At 44.6% G+C, this 20,323-nt stretch overlaps 1 protein-coding gene across 1 annotated transcript in view; it reads left to right on the forward strand.

The window, feature by feature from the left end:
- Positions 1 to 539: 539 nt before the first annotated feature.
- Positions 540 to 20,323, forward strand: part of RAMP3 (receptor activity modifying protein 3) — a 191,105-nt gene continuing 171,321 nt past the window's right edge. The window contains exons 1-2 of the mRNA XM_039364267.1: positions 540 to 1,242; positions 15,357 to 15,468. Of these exons, the coding sequence (XP_039220201.1) occupies positions 1,129 to 1,242; positions 15,357 to 15,468 (226 nt within the window). The 5' untranslated portion in view covers positions 540 to 1,128. The remainder of the gene's footprint in view (positions 1,243 to 15,356; positions 15,469 to 20,323) is intronic.

The following is a 20,323-nucleotide window of genomic DNA, read 5'->3' on the forward strand; positions in this document are numbered from 1 at the left end:
TAAGAATCAGAAATCAATATATTATTCCCATTGTGTCTCTTAGAAAAAAAAGTAAAGCTGGAAACCTACTATTGAATATGCTTTCACATGTAAAAAATCAAGATTGATCTGTCTCTGTCTGTCTGTCTGTCTGTCTGTTTCTCTCTCTCTCTCTCTCACACACACACACACACAAGAAACACAAGCAGACACTGAGGTTGAGCCAAGAATAGTTGGGCTTTTATTTTCAAGTCTGATTAGTCATGAAGGAAAATGATGAAAAGTTAACAAGAAGAATAAAATCCCCCTCCTATTTCCTTTTATATGCTGCAGCATTGTTATGATTAATTGGTGCTGTCAACTTGTACTCAGCCAGCTGTTATAAAATTGTCTGTGTGAGTGCTGTGCCAACTCATTTACCCCGTGCATTGAAAGGCACCCATTATGATAAATTGTGATGCTATCAGGAGTGTCTTGGCCACCTGCTTCACCTAAGCCACTTGGCAAAAGTTTATCTTACCTGAGCTCCTCGAATTATCTAAAGTAACGCTAGGTAAGAGGAGATACACAGCAGTTTGTTCAAGATAGATAATGTTAAAGTGAATAAAACAGAGTTCCATTGATCAAAAGGTTTTCTAAGAACATAGAGCAATGAAAGAAGCGAACAGAATGTAAAAAGGAAGAGAAGAGTGGCGGGTTTGGCCAGAGGGTGAGGAAAAGAAAGACAAGAAGAGGACATTCCTCCGGCTGCCCACTTCGAAGGCCCGAGGGCTGGGAGGACACCCTGGCTCCGTCCTAGCAGTGCTTGCCGGTAACATCAGGCTGTACTGTCTTTCCTGGAGCGTCCGGGGATATCTCCTCCGCCTCCGCCCTCCGCCTCCGCCTCCGCCGCCTCGAACCAGGCTGGGGAGGAGGGACACAGAAGCAAGAAAACCAAACGACACTCCGAGCTGAATTGTTGGTGGCTGCTGCTGCTTATATGTCAGCGGAGGAAGGGGGAGGAGCAGAAGCGTTGAATTGTCTGCGAGCGAGATGCTTAGTAGCCTAAGTTCCCGCTCAGGATTTCATACAGTGTAGGGTGAAGATCGTTTCACCACGGGAGGGGGCGCCGAATAAAAGATCTGACCGAGGTTGCTCGTAAAGGGCCTCATGCACGCTGTCTTTGGCTCAGACTGTCGGCTGCGTTGCCTCGTGCTAACGAAAGATTCGGGATGGAGCGTCGTGCCTTGCTGTTGGTCCAACTTTTCCTCTTTGTGCTATGGGGTAAGTACCTAACGCTACGGTTTCTGAGTTATATGTATCACATTGTCAAGGAGACACTTGAAAGGGGCAGTTGGCCACGCTCGTGAATAGCTCAAGGTACGCTTTAACGGCATGGTTTGCTTTGCAGTAAATCCTTTAGAAGGAAAAAAGAAAAACAACCAAGCCGGAGTTTGTTAGATAACTCATTTTCCTTCTCTATAGACTCATTATGTCTGAAATAATAAATCAATAATATAGCTAAAAGTTTTATATTATTCAGGAGCAGAAAAAAAATAGATTGTGAGGGAGAGACAACCACTCTCCTAGCATCTTGCTTGAAGCTCCTATTGGCAGTGTTTATGCAGGGCTACAAGTCCATTTCTCAAAATACTAGATGATTTGTAGGTTGATAAGCTCAGTGTGGTTTTCCTCAGTCTGAGGAGGACCATCTACTTTTTTTATACCTTTCATAACAGATTGATCTTGGCCTCCGGTGAAGAACAATCAGTAAATCTCATGAGTCTTACCAAACCAGAGGTGTGAATTACCTTTGATAAGTAAGGACCCCATTTTAAATTCTTCCAGGACCTGAGAGCTGCAAAATAAATTTTGTCTCATTATACGTGTTTCTTTGCTCAGATTATTTTGGTTTTCTTGGTTCCTTTTAAACATAATTTGTTTATTTTAGGGTCTGCAGTCTTTTGAATATGCCTACTTAAAATGGCACTAAATGCTGTATTCAGTGTTTAACATTTGTGGTTGTAGCTGCTCCAAAGGCTGCAAAAGAGGAATTTGGGCCCATATGCAGCTCTAGGACCACAGATTTCTTATCGTTGCCCAAAGAGATCCAGCAGAATCACTTCAAGTATTGTGGAAAGAAAAGATAAAGTTTGTTTTGCCCCACTGTGTGCACTCCACAGCAATTTTCTTAGCAAATAAGATTTCAATCCACTTCGTCACATGAAGTGATGGTATAAGTAGCATATTATTTTTAAATATAAGTGATTTAAATACATGTTATAGTGAAGCCGTATCTGTTATACATTGTTATATACTGTATTGTTTGGCTCAATGAGATGAGTGTAAATCCAGCTGTTACCTGACCCAGTAGTATATGTGCATTGGAATAGTGTGTGTGTGTGTGTGTGTGTGTGTGTGTGTGTGTGTGTGAGAGAGAGAGAGAGAGAGAGATGATAACATTTCATTTCATAATAACTGATGAAAACTAGTAAAATATTTTGTTCAACAAGAAATATTTTAAGTGTGAAAGAAGGATTTTTAAAAAAACTTCCATTCCCCCTTTTCCTTGTGAGAACAAACATCTGTTGCAAAAGCAACAATAGTTTCCTGGCAAAGGAGACTTTGCTCAGTCCATGTTTTCCCCTCTCCTTATCTTTACCCTTCCCCATTATTAGTTCCAGTGAGAGATCACCTAAAGACTCGGTAATGATGTAACTGTCATGGAATGGGCTTCTTTGCCAAATAGCAGATGTTGAACAAGGCAAGTCTGGAATATAATGAAATGAAAGATGAATTTAAATAAACTTACAGATACTAGAATACATCTATAATAGGTTTTAGTAGGTACTGAAGAACATAATCATCAATTTTCTTTTGAAAAAATATATGTGATATGGAAATGACAGCTAAAATATTTAAAGCCATAGGAAACTGCCTACAATATGGTAATTAAGACAAAAAGGTCACAAAGCAATAGAGTTTGGGTAATTATTGGCTGGAATGTGAGCCATTTGAATGAATGAATGAAATCTTGAGTACACTGGCTGTAAGCATCGTGGTGCTTACAGCCATTGGTATATGGGTTGTTAATCTTTATTTTTAAATTTCATTTTATTTATTTAGAATAGATAGCTTTAGTGGAAATATTCAAAATGAAGAGCTGGCCTTCAGCCACTTGACATCTTTACACTCTAGAAAAATTCTTAGATGATAAAAATAGCAAGTAGGCAAAAGACAATGTTTTGCTCTGAAACACACTCAGCTACCAAAAAAGAAAACCCAAAGAAGGAATAAATGCTGTTGCCAGTCAGTATGACATAGGAGGATTTTCATACAGTAATCAGGCAAGCAAGGAGGATCTTGGATGACACGAAACAGTAAATGTGAGATGGTGCCAAGGAAACAGGAATTTTGATGGGGAAGGCTGGGAGGCGATCTAGGATAAAGGAGGAGGATGCAGGTTTTAGAAGAACAATAAAATAGTTCAGTGGAAGCATTAGAAAACATGGAGAGAGGTAATAGTGCATAAATGAGACAGAGTTTTAAGATTGGTTCCTGAATGTAATGATAGATAAAATGAGCTGACTGAGAGAGACTGAATGTGGGGGGGAGGGGAAAGGGAGCGAAGGTTATAACTATAATTTTAAAGAAATTGTAATGTTCATATACTATCTTTACTATATATTGAGTCATTTTGAGATTAGGTGACATAACAAAGCCAATAAACAAATAGACATGCAGACAACACATGTATACCTGTCTTTTGTGTCCTGATCAGTACATACTTGAGGAACTTATGGAAGCACGACAGAATGGAATTAATATTGTTAATTGGATGAGATCTGTCTTATGCATATTTTAATCTTGTATTTTATATTTTAAATTTTATGTCATATAGCATGCCTTATTTTAATTGTGATTTTTCTGACACAAATAAACAAAATAAAACCTGTGTCAAAAATCACAATTAAAATAAAGCATACTATATGACATTAAATTTAAATTATAAAAGTACAGATGGATTAAATATCATTATGAAAAAAATGAGACTTGACTAAAAAAAAGTTACCTTCTCAGGAAAGTTATTGGCTATGTTGGAATGGGGTTTAAGATATTTAGGCACCGACCATTGGCCGCCCCTTCTTTGCCCCTTGCTACCCACCTCAGCCAATGCATAGCCAGCTTTCCTCCTCTGCTGGACCTCAATGATTCTCAATAGCCAATGACCCCCTAGCCCTCCAACCCCAGCCTTCATCCTGACCCATTCCCCTAGGCACCTTGCCTTTCACTGCATGGGACAAGAAGCTGCCTGTAAGGACCCACCTCAGCTAACCACCCAAGAAAGTAGAACTCTTGAAACAGGCATTGTCTCAAAAGGAACTTTTATTAGGGGTTAGTGACAGTAGGAAAGTCAAGGTAAGATCTGGGGAAAATCCCGCTCAAACAGTATAATTAAACAAGCAATCTTCCTTCTCCTACTAAAGTCATAGTGTCCATTTGAAATCCAGCCAATCCACAGGTGGCACGATGTTTGGGTAACTGGCACAGTTGGCATGCATCTCAAGATCTTCTCAAGTTTCATTTCTCCATAACTGTCTCCCTGATAAGGGAGATATATTCTTTTCTCAAGTAGATAGAGGCGGGAGAGGAAAAGTAGAAAGCAAAAGTTATCCCAAGCGAAAGCAAATCTGCCTCTCCCAGCAGAATGGCAGGTCCCAAACAAGAGCACATATGCAGGGTAAACAATAATGGTTTGGTGATCTGACATAGAAGAATGACTCTCATACACATCATAGGGTAACACAATACCTAGTATCTTGGAAGACTCTTCCTTCAGCCCAGAATGAGTAGGTGTACAAGAAACATGTTAGGCCTCCTAGAAGAATGGGAAATCCACCTAGAAAACAGAAAAGAAAAGGGAAAAAGAAACAATACAGACATACCAATGAGGTTTATCAGGATGCTCAGCATGGAAACATTTCAGAGGTCTAGGGGCCCTAACATGTTTCTTGTACATCCACTCATTCTGGGCTGAAGGGAGATTCTTCCAAGATATTAGGTATTGTGTTACCCTATGATGTGTATGAGAGTCTAAAATGTCTTTAATTTCAAAGTGTTGTTCACCCTCAATCATGATAGGCATGGGCACCTGAGTGCAGGAAGCCTAATATTAGAAGTAGCCTCCAGTTTGAGTAAGCTGCAGTGGAAAACAGGGTGGATTTTCCCCAGGGTTCTTTGGCAGGTCCAATTCAACTGTCACAGGATTGATGATCCATTTGACAGAAAAAAGTCCTACAAATGTAGGTAGGGCCTAATTTCTTAGAAGATTGTAAAGATTGCAAATACTTAATGCAGAAGTATACTTTGTCTCCAACTTTATATGATTTTTGTTCCACCCTCCGTTTTTTGGCTTGAGTCTTATAGACCTCCCTGACTTCCTTCTAGAGCTTTCCTGACTATTGGCCAGGTATTCTGTAACTGTTTAATCCATTCCTGCAAAGAGGGGATTTCACTTTCTTTGGTAGGGAGTTCATACATGGCCATGAATGTTTGACCATTAGCTACTTGAAATGGAGTGAAACCTGTACTGGAGTGTACAGGATTACAGCAAATGGCAAAAAGTCTGACCAATTGTCCTGCTGATAATTAATAAAACATCTCAGGTATTGTTCTAGAACTGAGTCCAGTCTCTGTCCCCCCCCTTCATTTGAGGATGATGGGAAGATGACGATCCTTGGCCGGAACCCATCAAGTCCAGAAAGGCTTTCCAGAACTTAGAGGTGAATAGAACTTCTCTGTCTGAGATTATGTGTTGTGGGGCTCCATGAAATCGATATATGTTTTGCAGAAAGAGTTTAGCTAAAGTCTTTGCAGTTGGTATCTTGGGGCACAGAATGAAATGAACTTGTCTAAAGAACCAACCCATTTCGACCCAAATTACAGTATTTCCAGGACTTTCAGGCAGTTCCACAATAAAATACATAGAGATCTCTCTCCAGGGTGCTGATGGACTTGCTACTGGTTGAAACAGCCCTGGAGATTTCCCTTGTCACCGTTTAGCTGCTGCGCATGTAGGGCAGCTGGCTATGTAGCTTTTTATGTCCTTTTTCAATGCAGGCCACCAAAACTGTCTCTTAATGTAAGGATTTTACAAATCCAAAATGTCCAGCAGTTTTTGAGTCATGCCCTGCTTTCATTCCTTTAAGTCTTAAGGCTTCTGGGACATAATTTTTTTCTTTAATCCAGGCTAAGCCATTTTTTAATTTTTTAATTTTCCTACATTTTTTAATGTAGGAAGCACATCACAATAGTAATGGGGGACTTTAACTACCCTGACATCAACTGGGAGACAAACTCCGCACCAAGTGGAAGATCAAACAGGTTCCTGGCAAACCTAGCAGACAACTTTGTCTCCCAAAAAGTAGAGAATGGAACTAGGGGATTAGCCATTTTGGATCTAATTCTCACTAACAGAGATGAAATGATAGACGGTGTTGGAGCCATAGGAACCCTGGGAGGAAGTGATCATGCAATATTAGAATTCAACATTATAGAAGCACAACCAATAGAACACAGTCAAACTAGAGTCTTGGACTTCAAGAGAGCTAATTTCAATAAACTTAGAGAGGGCTTGGGAAGGATTCCATGGATGAGAATCCTCAAGGGGAAAACAACTCAAGAAGCTTGGGAAATTTTGAAAAATGAGATAATAAAAGCACAGTCTAGCACAATACCAACAAAGAGGAAAAATAACAGCTCTCAAAAGAAACCAGCATGGCTGCATAAAGAACTCTCTGACAAATTGAAAGATAAAAAGGACAAGTATAGAAAGTGGAAAGAGGGGAACATAACTAAGTCAGAATATCAGCAAATAGCCCGAGCCTGCAAAGATGAAGTGAAGAAAGCCAAGGCTCAAAATGAACTAAGGCTTGCGACCAAAGTCAAAAATAACAAAAAAAGCTTCTTTCAACATGTAAAAAACAAGAAAAAAGTGAAGGAAATGATTGGTCCATTAGTGGGTGGAAGTGGCAAGAAGGTGACAAGCAACAGGGAGAAAGCAGAACTATTTAACTCATTTTTTGCATCTGTCTTTACACAAAGGGAAAAAACAGACCAACCTATCAAAAATAGTGCCATAAAAAACAAAACAGAAACACAAGTTAAGATAGGCAAGAAAATCGTTAGTGAGCACCTGTCCAGCCTAGATGAGTTCAAATCGCCAGGACCAGACGGATTACACCCCAGAGTTCTCAAGGAACTGGCAGATGTGATATCGGAGCCACTGAACTATATTTTTCAAAGATCCTGGAACACAGGGGAACTACCAGAGGACTGGAAAAGAGCTGATGTAGTTCCCATCCTCAAAAAAGGAAACCACCACCAGATGGATCCGTAGCTGGCTGACCGGCCGTACTCAGCGAGTGGTCCTCAATGGAACTGCATCTATATGGAGGGAAGTGTGTAGTGGGGTGCCCCAGGGCTCTGTTCTGGGCCCAGTACTCTTCAACATCTTCATCAACGATTTGGATGAAGGGATAGATGGGGAACTCATCAAATTTGCAGATGACACCAAGCTGGCAGGAATAGCCAACACTCCAGAAGACAGGCTTCAGATACAGAAGGATCTGGACAGACTTGAACACTGGGCACTAACTAACAAAATGAAATTCAATGGTGAAAAAAGCAAGGTTCTACATTTAGGCAAGAAAAACCAAATGCACAAGTACAGCATAGGTGGCACCATGCTCAATAGTAGTAACTGTGAGAGGGACCTCGGAGTCCTAGTAGACAATCACTTAAATATGAGCCAGCAGTGTGCGGCAGCTGCCAAAAAGGCCAACACAGTGCTAGGCTGCATTAACAGAGGGATAGAATCAAGATCACGTGAAGTATTAATGCCACTCTTCAATGCCTTGGTAAGGCCACACTTGGAATACTGCATCCAGTTTTGGTCACCACAATGTAAAAAAGATGTTGAGACTCTAGAAATACAGATGATTAGGGGACTGGAGGCTAAAACATATAAGGAACGGTTGCGAGAATTGGGTATGTCTAGTTTAACGAAGAGAAGGACAAGGGGGGACATGATAGCAGTATTCCAATATCTCAGGGGCTGCCATAAAGAAGAGGGAATTAAGCTATTTTCCAAAGCACCTGAAGGCAGGACAAGAAGCAACGGGTGGAAACTAATCAAGGAGAGAAGCAACCTAGAACTAAGGAGAAACTTCCTGACAGTGAGAACAATTAATCAGTGGAACAGCTTGCCTCCAGAAGCAGTAAATGCTCCAACACTGGAAGTTTTTAAGAAGAGACTGGACAGCCATTTGTCCGAAATGGTGTAGGGTTTCCTGCCCGAGCAGGGGGTTGGACTAGATGACCTCCAAGGTCCCTTCCAACTTTACTACTATTACTATTACTATGATTTCAAAACCACTCATTGGTTCCTAATGCAGTTTTAAAATCCTGCAACAAATTTTTTTCCACAGGGCCACAGGTCTCAACTGGGCCCTGGTGGTTAATTGATGATGTAAAAATGGTTTAGTCACTTCTGCTTTCTTGCTGTTATATTGTGGTAGTCTGGACAATGGTCAGTCAAAAAATGCTTTCCCCCAGGGAGGTAATGGATAGTGAAATCAAAACAATGAAAATGTTGGGACCACCTTGCCTGTTTGGGCAAGAGTTTCCTGGAAGTTTTCATCACTTCAAGATTCTTATGATCAGTCCATATTTGAAATGGTATTTTACTCCCTTCCAGGAAATGCCTCCAAGTGAGGAGAGCCCATCGTACAGCGTAGACTCCTTCTCCCAAGCTGCCCACTTACACTAGAGGTGTAAGCACAAGGTTGCAATTGTCCTTTATTTCTCTATAGTAAAACCCCTCCTACAGCCACATTGCTGGCATCAGCCTGGATTATAAATGATTGTTCTGGGTCCAGATGTTTCAAAACCAGCTCCACATAAAAAAGTCTCTTTAGTTTTTTCAAAAGCTGCTTGACACTCTCCTGTCCATTTTAATGGTTGACTGGGCTTATGCCCCCCCTCGGGTTTTTAACAAGATTGTGATTGGGAGGGCAATCTGTGCAAAAGATGGATGAATTGTCTGTAAAAGTTTGCAAATCCTAAGAAACTTTGGAGTCATTTCCAGGTTTTTGGAGGAGTCCAGTCCAAGACTGCTCTCACTTTCTCTGGGTCATGTCTATTCCCTCATTGGATGTACGATAGCCCAAGTAATCAATAGGATCTTTGTGGAATTCACACTTTGACAGTTTGGCATACAGTTTGGCAGAGTGCAGCTTTTTTAGTACTGCTCTGACTAGCTTAATGTGTTCATCTTTGGTTTCAGTGTAAATAAGGATATCATTCAGGTAAACCAAAACCCCTTTATACTGGACTTCATTGTAGAACTTCATTGATCAATTGCATGAATACTGCAGGGGCCCCTTGTAGTTCAAAAGGAAGAACTTTAAATTGGAAGCAAGCCAATGGGCAGTTGAAGGCAGTTTTCCATTCATCTCCTTTCTTTATTTGTATGTAGTAATAAGCTTCTCTTAAGTCTAACTTGGAAAAAAAATTCCTTTAGACAAGTATGCTAATATGTCTTTCATTAAAGGTAGAGGGTACATATTTTTCATGCACACAGCATTCAGACTCCTATAATCTACGCACAGATGAAGAGAACCATTTTTCTTTTTCTGAATAATACAGGGTCTGCTACCCAGAGTCTAGCCGGCTTTATAAAACCCTGCTCTAAATTCTTTTTGATAAACTTTTCTAGTTCATCTAACTCCCTGGGAGTCATAGATACATTTTTGGCTTGGGCAGTTTTGCGCCTGGAATAATTTCAGTAGCACAGTCTGTGGGCTGGTGAGGAGGGGAGTTCATCTGCTCTCTGTTCGCTGAACATCTCAGCCAAATCTCAGTATTCCACTGAGAGGCTTTGCAGGTCTGACTCACAGAGGATGGAGGCAAAATCTCAGTGTAATCCACATTTCCCACTATTTCCTTTAGAGATGGATGGGGCTTTTCCCTGTGGGAATTTCACCTTTGTTCCCTCCAGTTGATCATGGGGTTCCACTTCTTTAGCCAAGCCAGTCCCAAAACTAATAGCCACTCCATTCCTGGTGCCACAATAAACACAAGAGTCTCTGTGAGGTCCCCCAGGTCAGTCTGTAAGGGTCTGGTGGCAAAACTGGCAGGCAACCCCCTGCAATCAAGCTGTCCAATTCGCAAAAGGTTCTTAGCATTCTAAGGGGTATCCCCATTTTTCCCACTAGTTCTGGGCTAATCATGCATCGGGTGCACCCTGAGTCCAGCAAGGCTGCTAGTTTTACTGTCCTCCCACTGCCGGGTATGGAAAGTTCTAGGGGCACTGTTATACTCTAGGGTCAATTGGCCCAGTCATCAATGGGTCATTTTCGTAGTCACTCTCCATCCCTTCTGGGTCATTTTAGTGTAGAGTTGGAGCTCAGTCCTCTCGGTCATGGCCATGGGGGAGCTCTACGACTTCTTCAGACCTCGTCGCAGTCTTCCTGGGGTGCGGTGAGTCTCTTGGAGGTCTTCCAGCCAGTAAACAATCCTCTTTCTTCGCAGGTATCTTGCTGTGGCTCAGTGTTCCTCTTTAGCACATTTGAAGCAGGCACTGGTGCAAGATGAGGCAGGCAATCCTTGTGCAGTCTCCCCTTGCTTCTCTGATTGCGATTTGAAAGTTGGTCTCACTGGGCAATTTCCACTTTCTCATCTAGCAGGCACCAGTCATACAGCCGTCCTGGGGCTCCATAAGCTATGCCTGTATTATACAGCTCTTCGTTGAGTCCGTCCTAGAAAGAGCTTACCAGAATGTCTTCCGGCCAGCAAAGATGGCTGGCCAGTTCTCTGAACTCTTCAGTATACTCAGCAACTGGTCTCCTTTCTTGCTTCACTTTGCTCCCGGGCTTTCTTGTCTGCCAGCTGGTCTTTGAAACGTCTGCGAAGAATGGCCATAAAATGGTTGAAATTCCTCAATTTGGGTATGTTGCAATTGTACAGGGTCATCATTCAGTCAGCTGCTCCACCTTCCAAATCAAGGGTAACTACTCGGACCTTCTCAACATTGGTAGGCAGTGTTCTCCCATATATTTGCATGTAGGTGAACACTTATGCCAGGAAATATCCCAATCGCTTTGGGTGTCCATCGAACTTCATTCCAATTGGAATTGGTTTCACATCAGCTGGTTGAGGTGGTCTGCCTCTGGTTCCTTGAGATGAACAGCTTCACCATGGTACTGCCTCTTGGGCTCCAGCCACTACCATCTCTCAGACCTCCTCTTCCTTTTCCTCCAATTCGCTCTCTCCTTCTTCTTCTGACTCAGGGTGTTCTTTCAGCTGCATCTCAAACTCGTCAAGGGACTTTTTCACGTACTCCATCACTGCTTCCATTGTCCCTGATTTTGATTCTTCCTTCTCTCCTTTATCAGGAGGGGCAAGTTCTAGATCTTTTTCTTTGCCTTTGCCTTTGCCTTCTCTCCACCTTGAGTAAGGGTGACTTTCAGGGCTTTCTCTTCCTATCCTTCCTTTTTCCCAACCCCAAGTGACCATTTGGCTCGATCTTCTTCACCATTGGGTCCAGCCTCTTCCAGGTCCCTGGAGAGGCTTTCATCTGGTCTGAAGCAGAAGAGATCTTTGGCCCATTTCTCTGCCTGGAATTCCTCCATGTGGAATTCAGTTGCAACTCCCCCAGCAGAGCAGCAGCTTCTCTGGGTTGAGTACTATGCAGATCTCGCCTTATGTAAGGACCCACATCAGCTAACCACCCAAGAAAGTAGAACTCTTGAAACAGGCATTATCTCAAAAAGAACTTTTATTAGGGGTTAGTGGCAGTAGGGAAGTCAAGGCGAGATCTGTGGAAAATTCCTTTTAAACGGTATAGGTAAACTAGCAACCTTCCTCCTCCCACCGAAGTCATAGTGTCCCTTTGAAATCCAGCCATTTCACAGGTGGCACAATGTTTGAGTAACTGGCAAAGTTGGTACACATCTCAACGTCTTCTCCACTTTTGTTTCTCTGTAACTGTCTCCCTGATAAGGGAGGCATATTCTTCTCTCAAATGGATAGAGGCGGGAGAGGAAAAGTAGAAAGCAAAAATTATCCCAAGTGAAAGCAAATCCCCCCTCCTCCCAGCAGAATTGCAGGCCCCAAACAAGAGCACATATGCAGGGAAAAACAATAACGGTTTGGACAATCTGACACCGCCAGCCAATCTGTGGGTGGCAGTGAGCGATCAGCGACAGACTATGAGAGCGCAGCACACCATTCTGGAGGGCCGTGGGAAGTGCGCCAAGCAACTGGTGTGGCAATGGCAATGTGCAAGAGTGATCAAGGGCTGTAGGGGGCTGCATTGGGCAACTGGCTGTGGTGGTGGCATGCAGAAGTGATTGTGGGGTCTGTGGGGGATGTAAGGCAGGTGATGGTGGCAGGCATTGCACCACTTTCAATGCTGCTGCTGCTTCCCCAGCCTTTCAGGCAAACACTCTGGGGCTCAGCCAGGGAGGGTCCCTCTATTGCCTTGCATGCTTCTACTTCTTCCTTCTCCTGGCCCATCCTGTCTTGTCTGCGACATGCTGAGACCTGCCACTTCCATACCTGAGCCAGGTGCAGTGGAGGAAGCAGCGCAGGTTGGGCATTTGAGTTCAAACTGGCCCCTGTTGATTGCCACCCATCCTCAAGCGCTCAAAGATGCATCTGCCTGTCCCTCTCAGAACCTTTGCCAAAGTTCTTGCTCATTCACTTGGGCATTCTCCAGCATGATAGATGTAGCATCCACCGATTGGGTAATCAAAGCCCTCCTGCTCAGATTTAGACTAAGACTAAACTTTAGCCACGCCTCCCTTGGGTGCTCCTTTCCCAGTTTTGTCTTAATCTATGCTCAGAGAGGACACAGTTTTGTTAGCTCCTCAGCAATTGTTAGTTTAAATAGTGTAGCATTAGGATTGTTAATATAGCTTCTTGTAGTGTACTCTTTACATAATTTTTGTTTTTTTGGTAAAAGATAGTGAATTAGCAACCTTGAAGATTTGCTTTCCAGAGGGCCTAATTGGCCTCGTGGATCATCGGAGCTTTGCTGCTGGGGCGGCTTTCAGCTCAGAGTATCTGTTCAGCACACCGAGGGAGGCTTCCCTTGTGTCTGATAACAGTTTTTATTGCCAGCATTTCTGGAGAATTCAGCCGCTTACCAGAGCTTCTCTCTTGCCTCGTGGCCACGAGGCTCTATCCAGGATCGCACAGAGACTCCCAGGCTGCAGAATCACAAGTAGTTTGTGGTGCCTTATAGCTGTAAGGGGGGAAGTGTGTGTAAGGTTCCCTCCGTCTTTTTGCCTGCCTGAATGGGGACTTCAAAGACGAGGCCGAGAAGCTGTCTTACAGCTCTGACTAAGAAGAGAGGCCATTGATTGGGCAATATTGGAGAAAAGACTCCTTGCCTACCTTAGAGGAATGGTTTCTTAAAGTTTCTTATTTATCAGAAATGGCAAAAATATTGGCTTATCTGAAAGACCATTCACAAGAGAGATACAACTCTGTATGGAAAAGATGGGTAAATTTTGTTCAGAACAAATATGGGATTAGAAAGTATTAGCTTTTGAATAACTTATTGTATAAAGTTGTTATGTTTAGATTTGTTGATTTTATTGTAATGGAGTTAAAGGGGTTTAAAAACTTTTTAAGATTTATGTACAATTGTTTGATGTTTATTTAATTTTTTATGTTTTTTTTTTAGCTCTGTATTCAGCTCTGGGAAGAGGGGTCAGTGGGAGGGGGGAGGGAGAGAGGTGGGGAGGGATTTTATTGTAAAATGTTTATAAAAATTTCAATAAAAAAAAGAAGAGGCCATTTTTAGGCGCAAAGAAGACTTGTGGCCGCCATTTTGAATTTGGTGCTGGGCGTGGTCGCCATTTTAAGGTTGCTGTTTGCCTCCAATTCAGGCCTAGCATTAGTGACTCACTGCGTTGGGTCCTCTTGGGGGTTTAGCTGTTGTTTTTTCAACGCATTGCTTCTCAGAGATTTATTACAAAAATAAAATAAAATAAATTAAAATAAAATAAAAATAATAATAACAATAATTACACCTGTTATCTTAAATTGTGGGGTTCCTGACCTGTTCTATTTAGCTCCCGGCATTGTGCCGGCAGGGCCCAGCAGACAGTTTTAGACAGCTGTTCTGGCTGTTTGCCATTGTGGTTGTCTTAGGGCGCGGGAAGCTTCCCTCCCGGACAACTTGATCTGCGTAGTTACCCCCACCCCAGGGCTTCTCCTACCTGGAAAGCCTGGGCACAATGGCAGATGGCGAGTCTCCTCAGGCTTTGCAGGGTTCTGATATTCCCCCCATTCAAGCAAAACACAGATCCTCAGATTCAAATATAGGGGAGAAGAAAATAGCTAAAACCAAGCATTTATCAACCAAAGAACCCTCCAAGACTGCTGAGCGAGCGGCCTCGAGGAGACATCAGGCACTAGAGAAAGAGTTCTCCAATGCACAAAGGCTCAGGTCCAGAGAAGCCGAATTGGTTCCCCCTGCTTCTCTGGCCAGCTCACCTTATGAGCCCTCACTGGTGCCATCTTATCAAGCCCCCAGGGCAGGGTCTCCTCAAGGGGGAACTGAACAGGTCAGTCTATCTGCCCCTAGACAACATATCCCTTCATCCCCTCTGCCAGGGCCTTCCATTTCTCCTGCTAACATTAGTACGCATACTCCTGAGACCACCGCTGCTGGTGTGCCTTCAGCTGAGCAATCCTTATGGGCTCAACAGTTTCAGAGCTTTATGTACCAGGCCTTCAATCAATTCATGTCTTCTTCTTTAGCAGCTGGTACCTCACAGGTTTCACCTTCTCCACCTTTGCCCGCAGACCGCACTAGATGTCCCCAGTCAGCGGGTTCAGGTATTTCTGAGACTTCATCTCAGTTTGGGGAGACTGAATCTGTTGACCTGGTGACAACTGAAGGACCTATGTCTGAAGATGAGGAGGTAACTCAGGATCCAACCCCAACATCGGGGCTTTTTGATCCAAACCTATTCAAATCTCTTTTGTTAAAAGCCTGCACAACGGCCAACCTGGTCTCGGAGCAGGAACCCAAGCCATCTACCTCGGCTGCACAAGAGTCAAACCCTTTGTTTGTTAGAAAGTGGTAGAGAAAAAACAAGTTCCTTGTCTAGCTGTTTTCCACGAGACGGTGGAAAAAGAGTGGACCTCACTGGCCACCCTACCAAGAGATTGTATAATGTATCTTCTGCATTCTCTTCCCTTCTAGAGGTTCCCACAGTGGATGCTCCATTAACATTTTTGTTCTCCACATCCACTGTTCCTGGAGACATGGCCGAACATCTCAAGGTGGAAGATAAACGTTTTGAGTTTTCTCTCCACAGGGCTCACCAGGCCTCTGCCTGGGCCATCAAGGTGTCTTCGTCCTCGTCCTTTTTCGCGAGAACTTCTATCATGTGGCTCCGGGAACTACAGGCATTAATTCCTCCAGACCAGGTACGCGCACAACAAACTCTAGGTAAACTAGTAATGGCAGCGGAATACATGTCAGATGCTTCCCTCAACTCCATCAAATTTTCGGCCAGATCTATTGCGGCCACAGTTGCGTCCCGCAGATTCATGTGGCTCAAACAGTGGAGGGCTGACCTAAAGTCAAGATGGCATCTTGCTACAGACACCTACAGTGGCAAGAATTTATTTGGCCAAATCCCAGAGCCGTACCTGGTTGAAGGGAAGGATAAGAGAAAAACCTTAGCTCATCCGTCCAAGAAGACGGATAGGAGACCTCAACAAGAATTTTGCAGGCAGTCCTTCAGGGCCGGAAGTTCTTGGGAATGGAGGCAGCCCTTTCAATCAGGGCAGTCCTGGGATTGGCCCAGAGGTTCCCGATCCTTCTCCCCCAGACAAGATCGCCAACAGGACCGCCAGAATTCAGGAGCCAGGGGTCAGTTCCAGACCAAGTGACCCTTCAGGGGGGTGGGAGGCCGTCCATTCCGAAGGTCTAAGTGACGCCAGATTGGACCCTCCCATAGGCGGACGCTTAACCCTGTTCAGCGACACTTGGGACGTCACCACAAACGATACCTGGGTAAGAGAGACCATAAGATTCGGTCTAGCCCTAGAACTAAAGTCCATACCACCAGACTGTTTCCTTCAGTGCCCCGCCTCAAGACATGCACACAAGGCTGAACTAGTAGACACAGCAATATCACACTTATTAGAAATAAGAGCCATAGAATCAGTTCCTCTGGAACAAAAAGGAAAAGGGTTCTACTCCATTCTCTTCATGGTTCCCAAGGCCTCGGGGGGGGGGGGGGATGGAGAGCGATATTAGATCTAAAGGGACTCAACCGCTTCCTAATCTACAGGAAGTTCAAAATGCAGTCCCTCAAGTCCATTCTAGCCAGTGTCAGGAAGGGAGATTACCTCCATAGACCTGACAGAAGCCTACCTTCATGTTCCTATCAGACCACATCACCGCAGATTCCTCTGCTTCTGCCATGCAAACAGACATTATCAGTACAGGGCACTTCCCTTCGGTCTATCCTCGGCACCACGGGTATTCACAAAGATACTGGCAGTATTAGTGGCACATCTCAGACTAATACCGGTAAGAGTACAATGTTACCTGGACGATATAATCATCCAGTCCAGTTCATTCCGCACTGCTCAACTAGATCTACAGACCACAATAGAGACACTTCAGAGACACGGCTTCTCAGTGAATTTCAAGAAGAGCCACACCACCCCTACCACTGGGATCTTGCATCTAGGGGTGGTGATAGATTCAGACCTATGCAAATTCTACCTCTCCCAGGAACGCAGGGACAATATCAGATCCCTAGTTCGCAGGATCCAGAGAGAGAAGGTAGTTCCCCTTGTCCAGTTGTCACAGCTGTTGGGGAAGATGATTTCTTGCCTAGGAATAGTGCCATGGGCCAGTCTTCATTCCAGACATCTACAATGGTTCCTGCTTCCCTTCCAGAAGTGGAACATGAGTGCCTCCACACGGAAGGTGAGAGTTCCGTACCACACTCTACAGTCACTCAGATGGTGGGGGTCACCAGCCATACACAAGGGGACGTTCTTCAAGGAGCCTCACAGATTTATCCTGACCACGGACACCAGTCTGTTCGGTTGGGGAGCGCACATGCAGACACATATGGCTCAGGGTCAATGGTCCAAGCACGACCTCACGCACAATATAAATTGGCTAGAAGTCAGGGCAATATACCTGGCTCTTTGCCAGTTCTCCAACATAGTGAAGGGGAATCATGTCCTGGTAATGACGGACAATGTCACAGCCAAGGCTCATATCAACAGACAGGGAGGGACCAAATCTTGGTCCCTCATGCAGGAGGCCCTAGCATTGGGTCTGTGGGCAGAATCCCATCTGAAATCCATCAGAGCAGAACACATTTCCAGGGAGGAGAATCGCCAGGCAGATTCTCTAAGCTGGGCGACGATAGACCACTCGGAGTGGCGATTGGAACCGAACCTCTTCAGGGAAATATCAGAGAGGTTCGGGCAGCCTCATGTAGACCTGTTTGCTTCGCCAGCAAATGCTCAGCTTCCCAGATATTTCACGCGGTTTCCGTCACAGGGGGCGGAGGGAATGGACGCGCTACGCAGCAGATGGCCCAAGGGACTTCTGCATGCCTTCCCTCCACTTCCCCTGATTCCAGCTGTCATCAGGAAACTCCTATTAGAGGGGGCAGAATTAATCTTACTGGTCCCACATTGGCCAAGGCGTCCTTGGTTTGCAGATCTCGTGGACCTATCGATCTCCCCACCTTGGAAGATTTCAGCAGATCGCATCTCCCTCAGTCAGGGTCATTTCCAACATTGGGACCTGCAGTGGCTTCAACTAGCCGCTTGGCACTTGAAAGGGAGAGCTTAACTAGACAGTCCTATTCGACTGGAGTGATTGCTATAATTCAAGCCTCCAGACGTCCCTCTACTAACCGGATCTACGATGCCACGTGGAAAAGTTTCTGTGCATGGTGTAACACCAGGAGGGTCAACCCACTGGCTACCACCATTCCGATATTATTGGACTACCTTTTAGACGGACTAAACAGGGGACTGTCTCACAATACCATCCGTAGGCAGATCGCAGCATTATCCACGGTCCTCATTTGCGAGGATCAGGTACAGCTATCTCATCATCCAACTGTTACGGCCTTCCTTAAGGGAGCCGTTAATTCAGGTCCCCCTGTAGTACACAGATATCCCACATGGGACCTGCCAAGGGTTCTGCAGGTTCTTACCGGTTCACCATTTGAACCCATCAGATCTTGTTCACTACACTTCCTTTCATTGAAAGTAGCCTTTTTGATAGCCATCACCTCGGCAAGACGCATCTCGGAACTTGCTGCACTCTCGATCAGGGAGGATCTTTGTGTTTTTCTGGATGACAGAGTGATCCTAAAATTGGACCCTTCTTTCATTCTGAAAGCCAATACTGGCTTCCACAGGTATCAAGATCTGATTCTTCCGGACTTTTGTCCGCAACCTTCTCACCGTCTTGAAATATTGTGGCATACATTAGACGTACACAGGGCTTTGCATCACTATGTGAAGCGAACTGCTGCATTTCGTAGATCGGAGGCCTTGTTTGTGTCTTTCCAACCTTCTTCCATGGGTCTGAAAGTATCATCCTCGACCATTGGTAGATGGATTAGGGCCTGCATCTCTCACGCTTACAGGACTCAGTCTCTTCCTGTTCCTCCTCGCATCACTGCTCATTCTACACATAGCGCTGCTACATCTGCGGCCTGGTCCACTCAGGCCTCGATTGAGGAAATTTGCTGGGCAGCCACCTGGGCTTCCCCCTCTTCATTTATAAGGCATTACAAGCTTGATAAATTCGCTGCCTCAGACGCATCCTTCGGCAGAGCCACAAGCCTAGATTTCCCTCCCGACAGGGACACGGGTGGCTTTGGTTTGTCCCAATCGGTGGATGCTACATCTATCATGCTGGAGAAGAGGCGTTGTCTTACCTGAACACCTTTTCTCAGCATGAAGATGTAGCATCCACACCCACCCTTAACACTTAGTCTAGGCAGATTTTTTTCAGGAGGAGCTACTGTGTCGGACCTAATGAACGCTTTGCCTCGACAAAACTGGGAAAGGAGTGCCCAAGGGAGGCGTGGCTAAAGTTTGGTCTTAGTCTAAATCTGAGCAGGAGGGCTTTGATTACCCAATCGGTAGATGCTACATCTTCATGCTGAGAAAAGGCGTTCAGGTAAGACAACGCCCCTTTTTCCCATTCTAGCATGAAAACTCAAAGCCATACTTTGCACCTGACGGCGACTGTGATACCCTGCTTGCCTTGTTCCATTCCAGGTGGGCTACGATGCCTAGCAATTTTTCAGGGGAACCTAAACTCTCCTGCTTCTGCTTCGCAGCTGGCTGCATCTCTGCCAGAGTTATCAGCCAACCCAGAGGCAGATTTCCCTGGAGGGAAGAGCTTCCCTGAAGTCTTGCCAGATGTCTTGCTGAAGAGAGCAGGTTTAAAAGCAAAACCAAAGTGGCTACCACTGTAGCACTGCTGGCAGGTTCAGAAAATACGTGGGAAAGTCTAGGATAGGTTGAGTTCACAGGCAAAATTGGGAAAAAGGGAGGGCGTGCACAGCAGAATCAGGCAGCAAGGTCACTGCAGTGGGAATGAAGGTCTGGAGCTGAAGTCCGATGACTTAAGAGCACACAGAGGACAGGAGCAAAGAGGTCCCTTACCCCACAGTAGCTCTCTGTTCTGAGATCAACTCCCTGGGTTTATTTCCAGTCAACTCTTCTGCACCCAGGAAAGTTTCTCTGGGATGTTCTTCTAGTCCAGTGGGATAAGTGGCAATGAGCCCCCCCCACCATCCAGATTTTATATTTCTGAGAAAGGACCCATGGCACAGGGTTTTCCACAGGACAGGCTTGCAGCTCCATGCTTCTCTGGAACAGTAAGTACACCCTGCCTCCCCTGAGATGTGCTGGGACATCTTAACTGTTGGAGTATTCATGAGCAGGAAGAGTCATGTGATAACTCAGTCAGCCAATGTGAATGTGTTTGTTTCTGTATCTCTCTGTAAGAAGTCTTCATTTGTGCTATGTTGCTGTAAAGAAGAATGTATAGTATTGTAAATATTTTGGTATAAATATAAAGAAGTTATTTTGAATCAGCTAAATGCAGTCAACTGTGAGAGCTTCTGATTTATTTTTTCACCAGTAGAGAAATTAAAATTCTCTAACATTAACCCTTCGTGGCATGGCTCTTCCTAGAGCCAGATGGGAAGCCTGGCTGCAGATGGGGGGGAGCCCTTTCCTTCTTGCTCCCCCCAAGAGGGAGACTGGACTCTGG

This window comes from Crotalus tigris, unplaced genomic scaffold (genome assembly GCF_016545835.1).
Source record: "Crotalus tigris isolate CLP2741 ecotype Arizona unplaced genomic scaffold, ASM1654583v1 scf7180000019707.1183690, whole genome shotgun sequence".
Classification (NCBI taxonomy): Eukaryota; Metazoa; Chordata; class Lepidosauria; order Squamata; family Viperidae; genus Crotalus; species Crotalus tigris.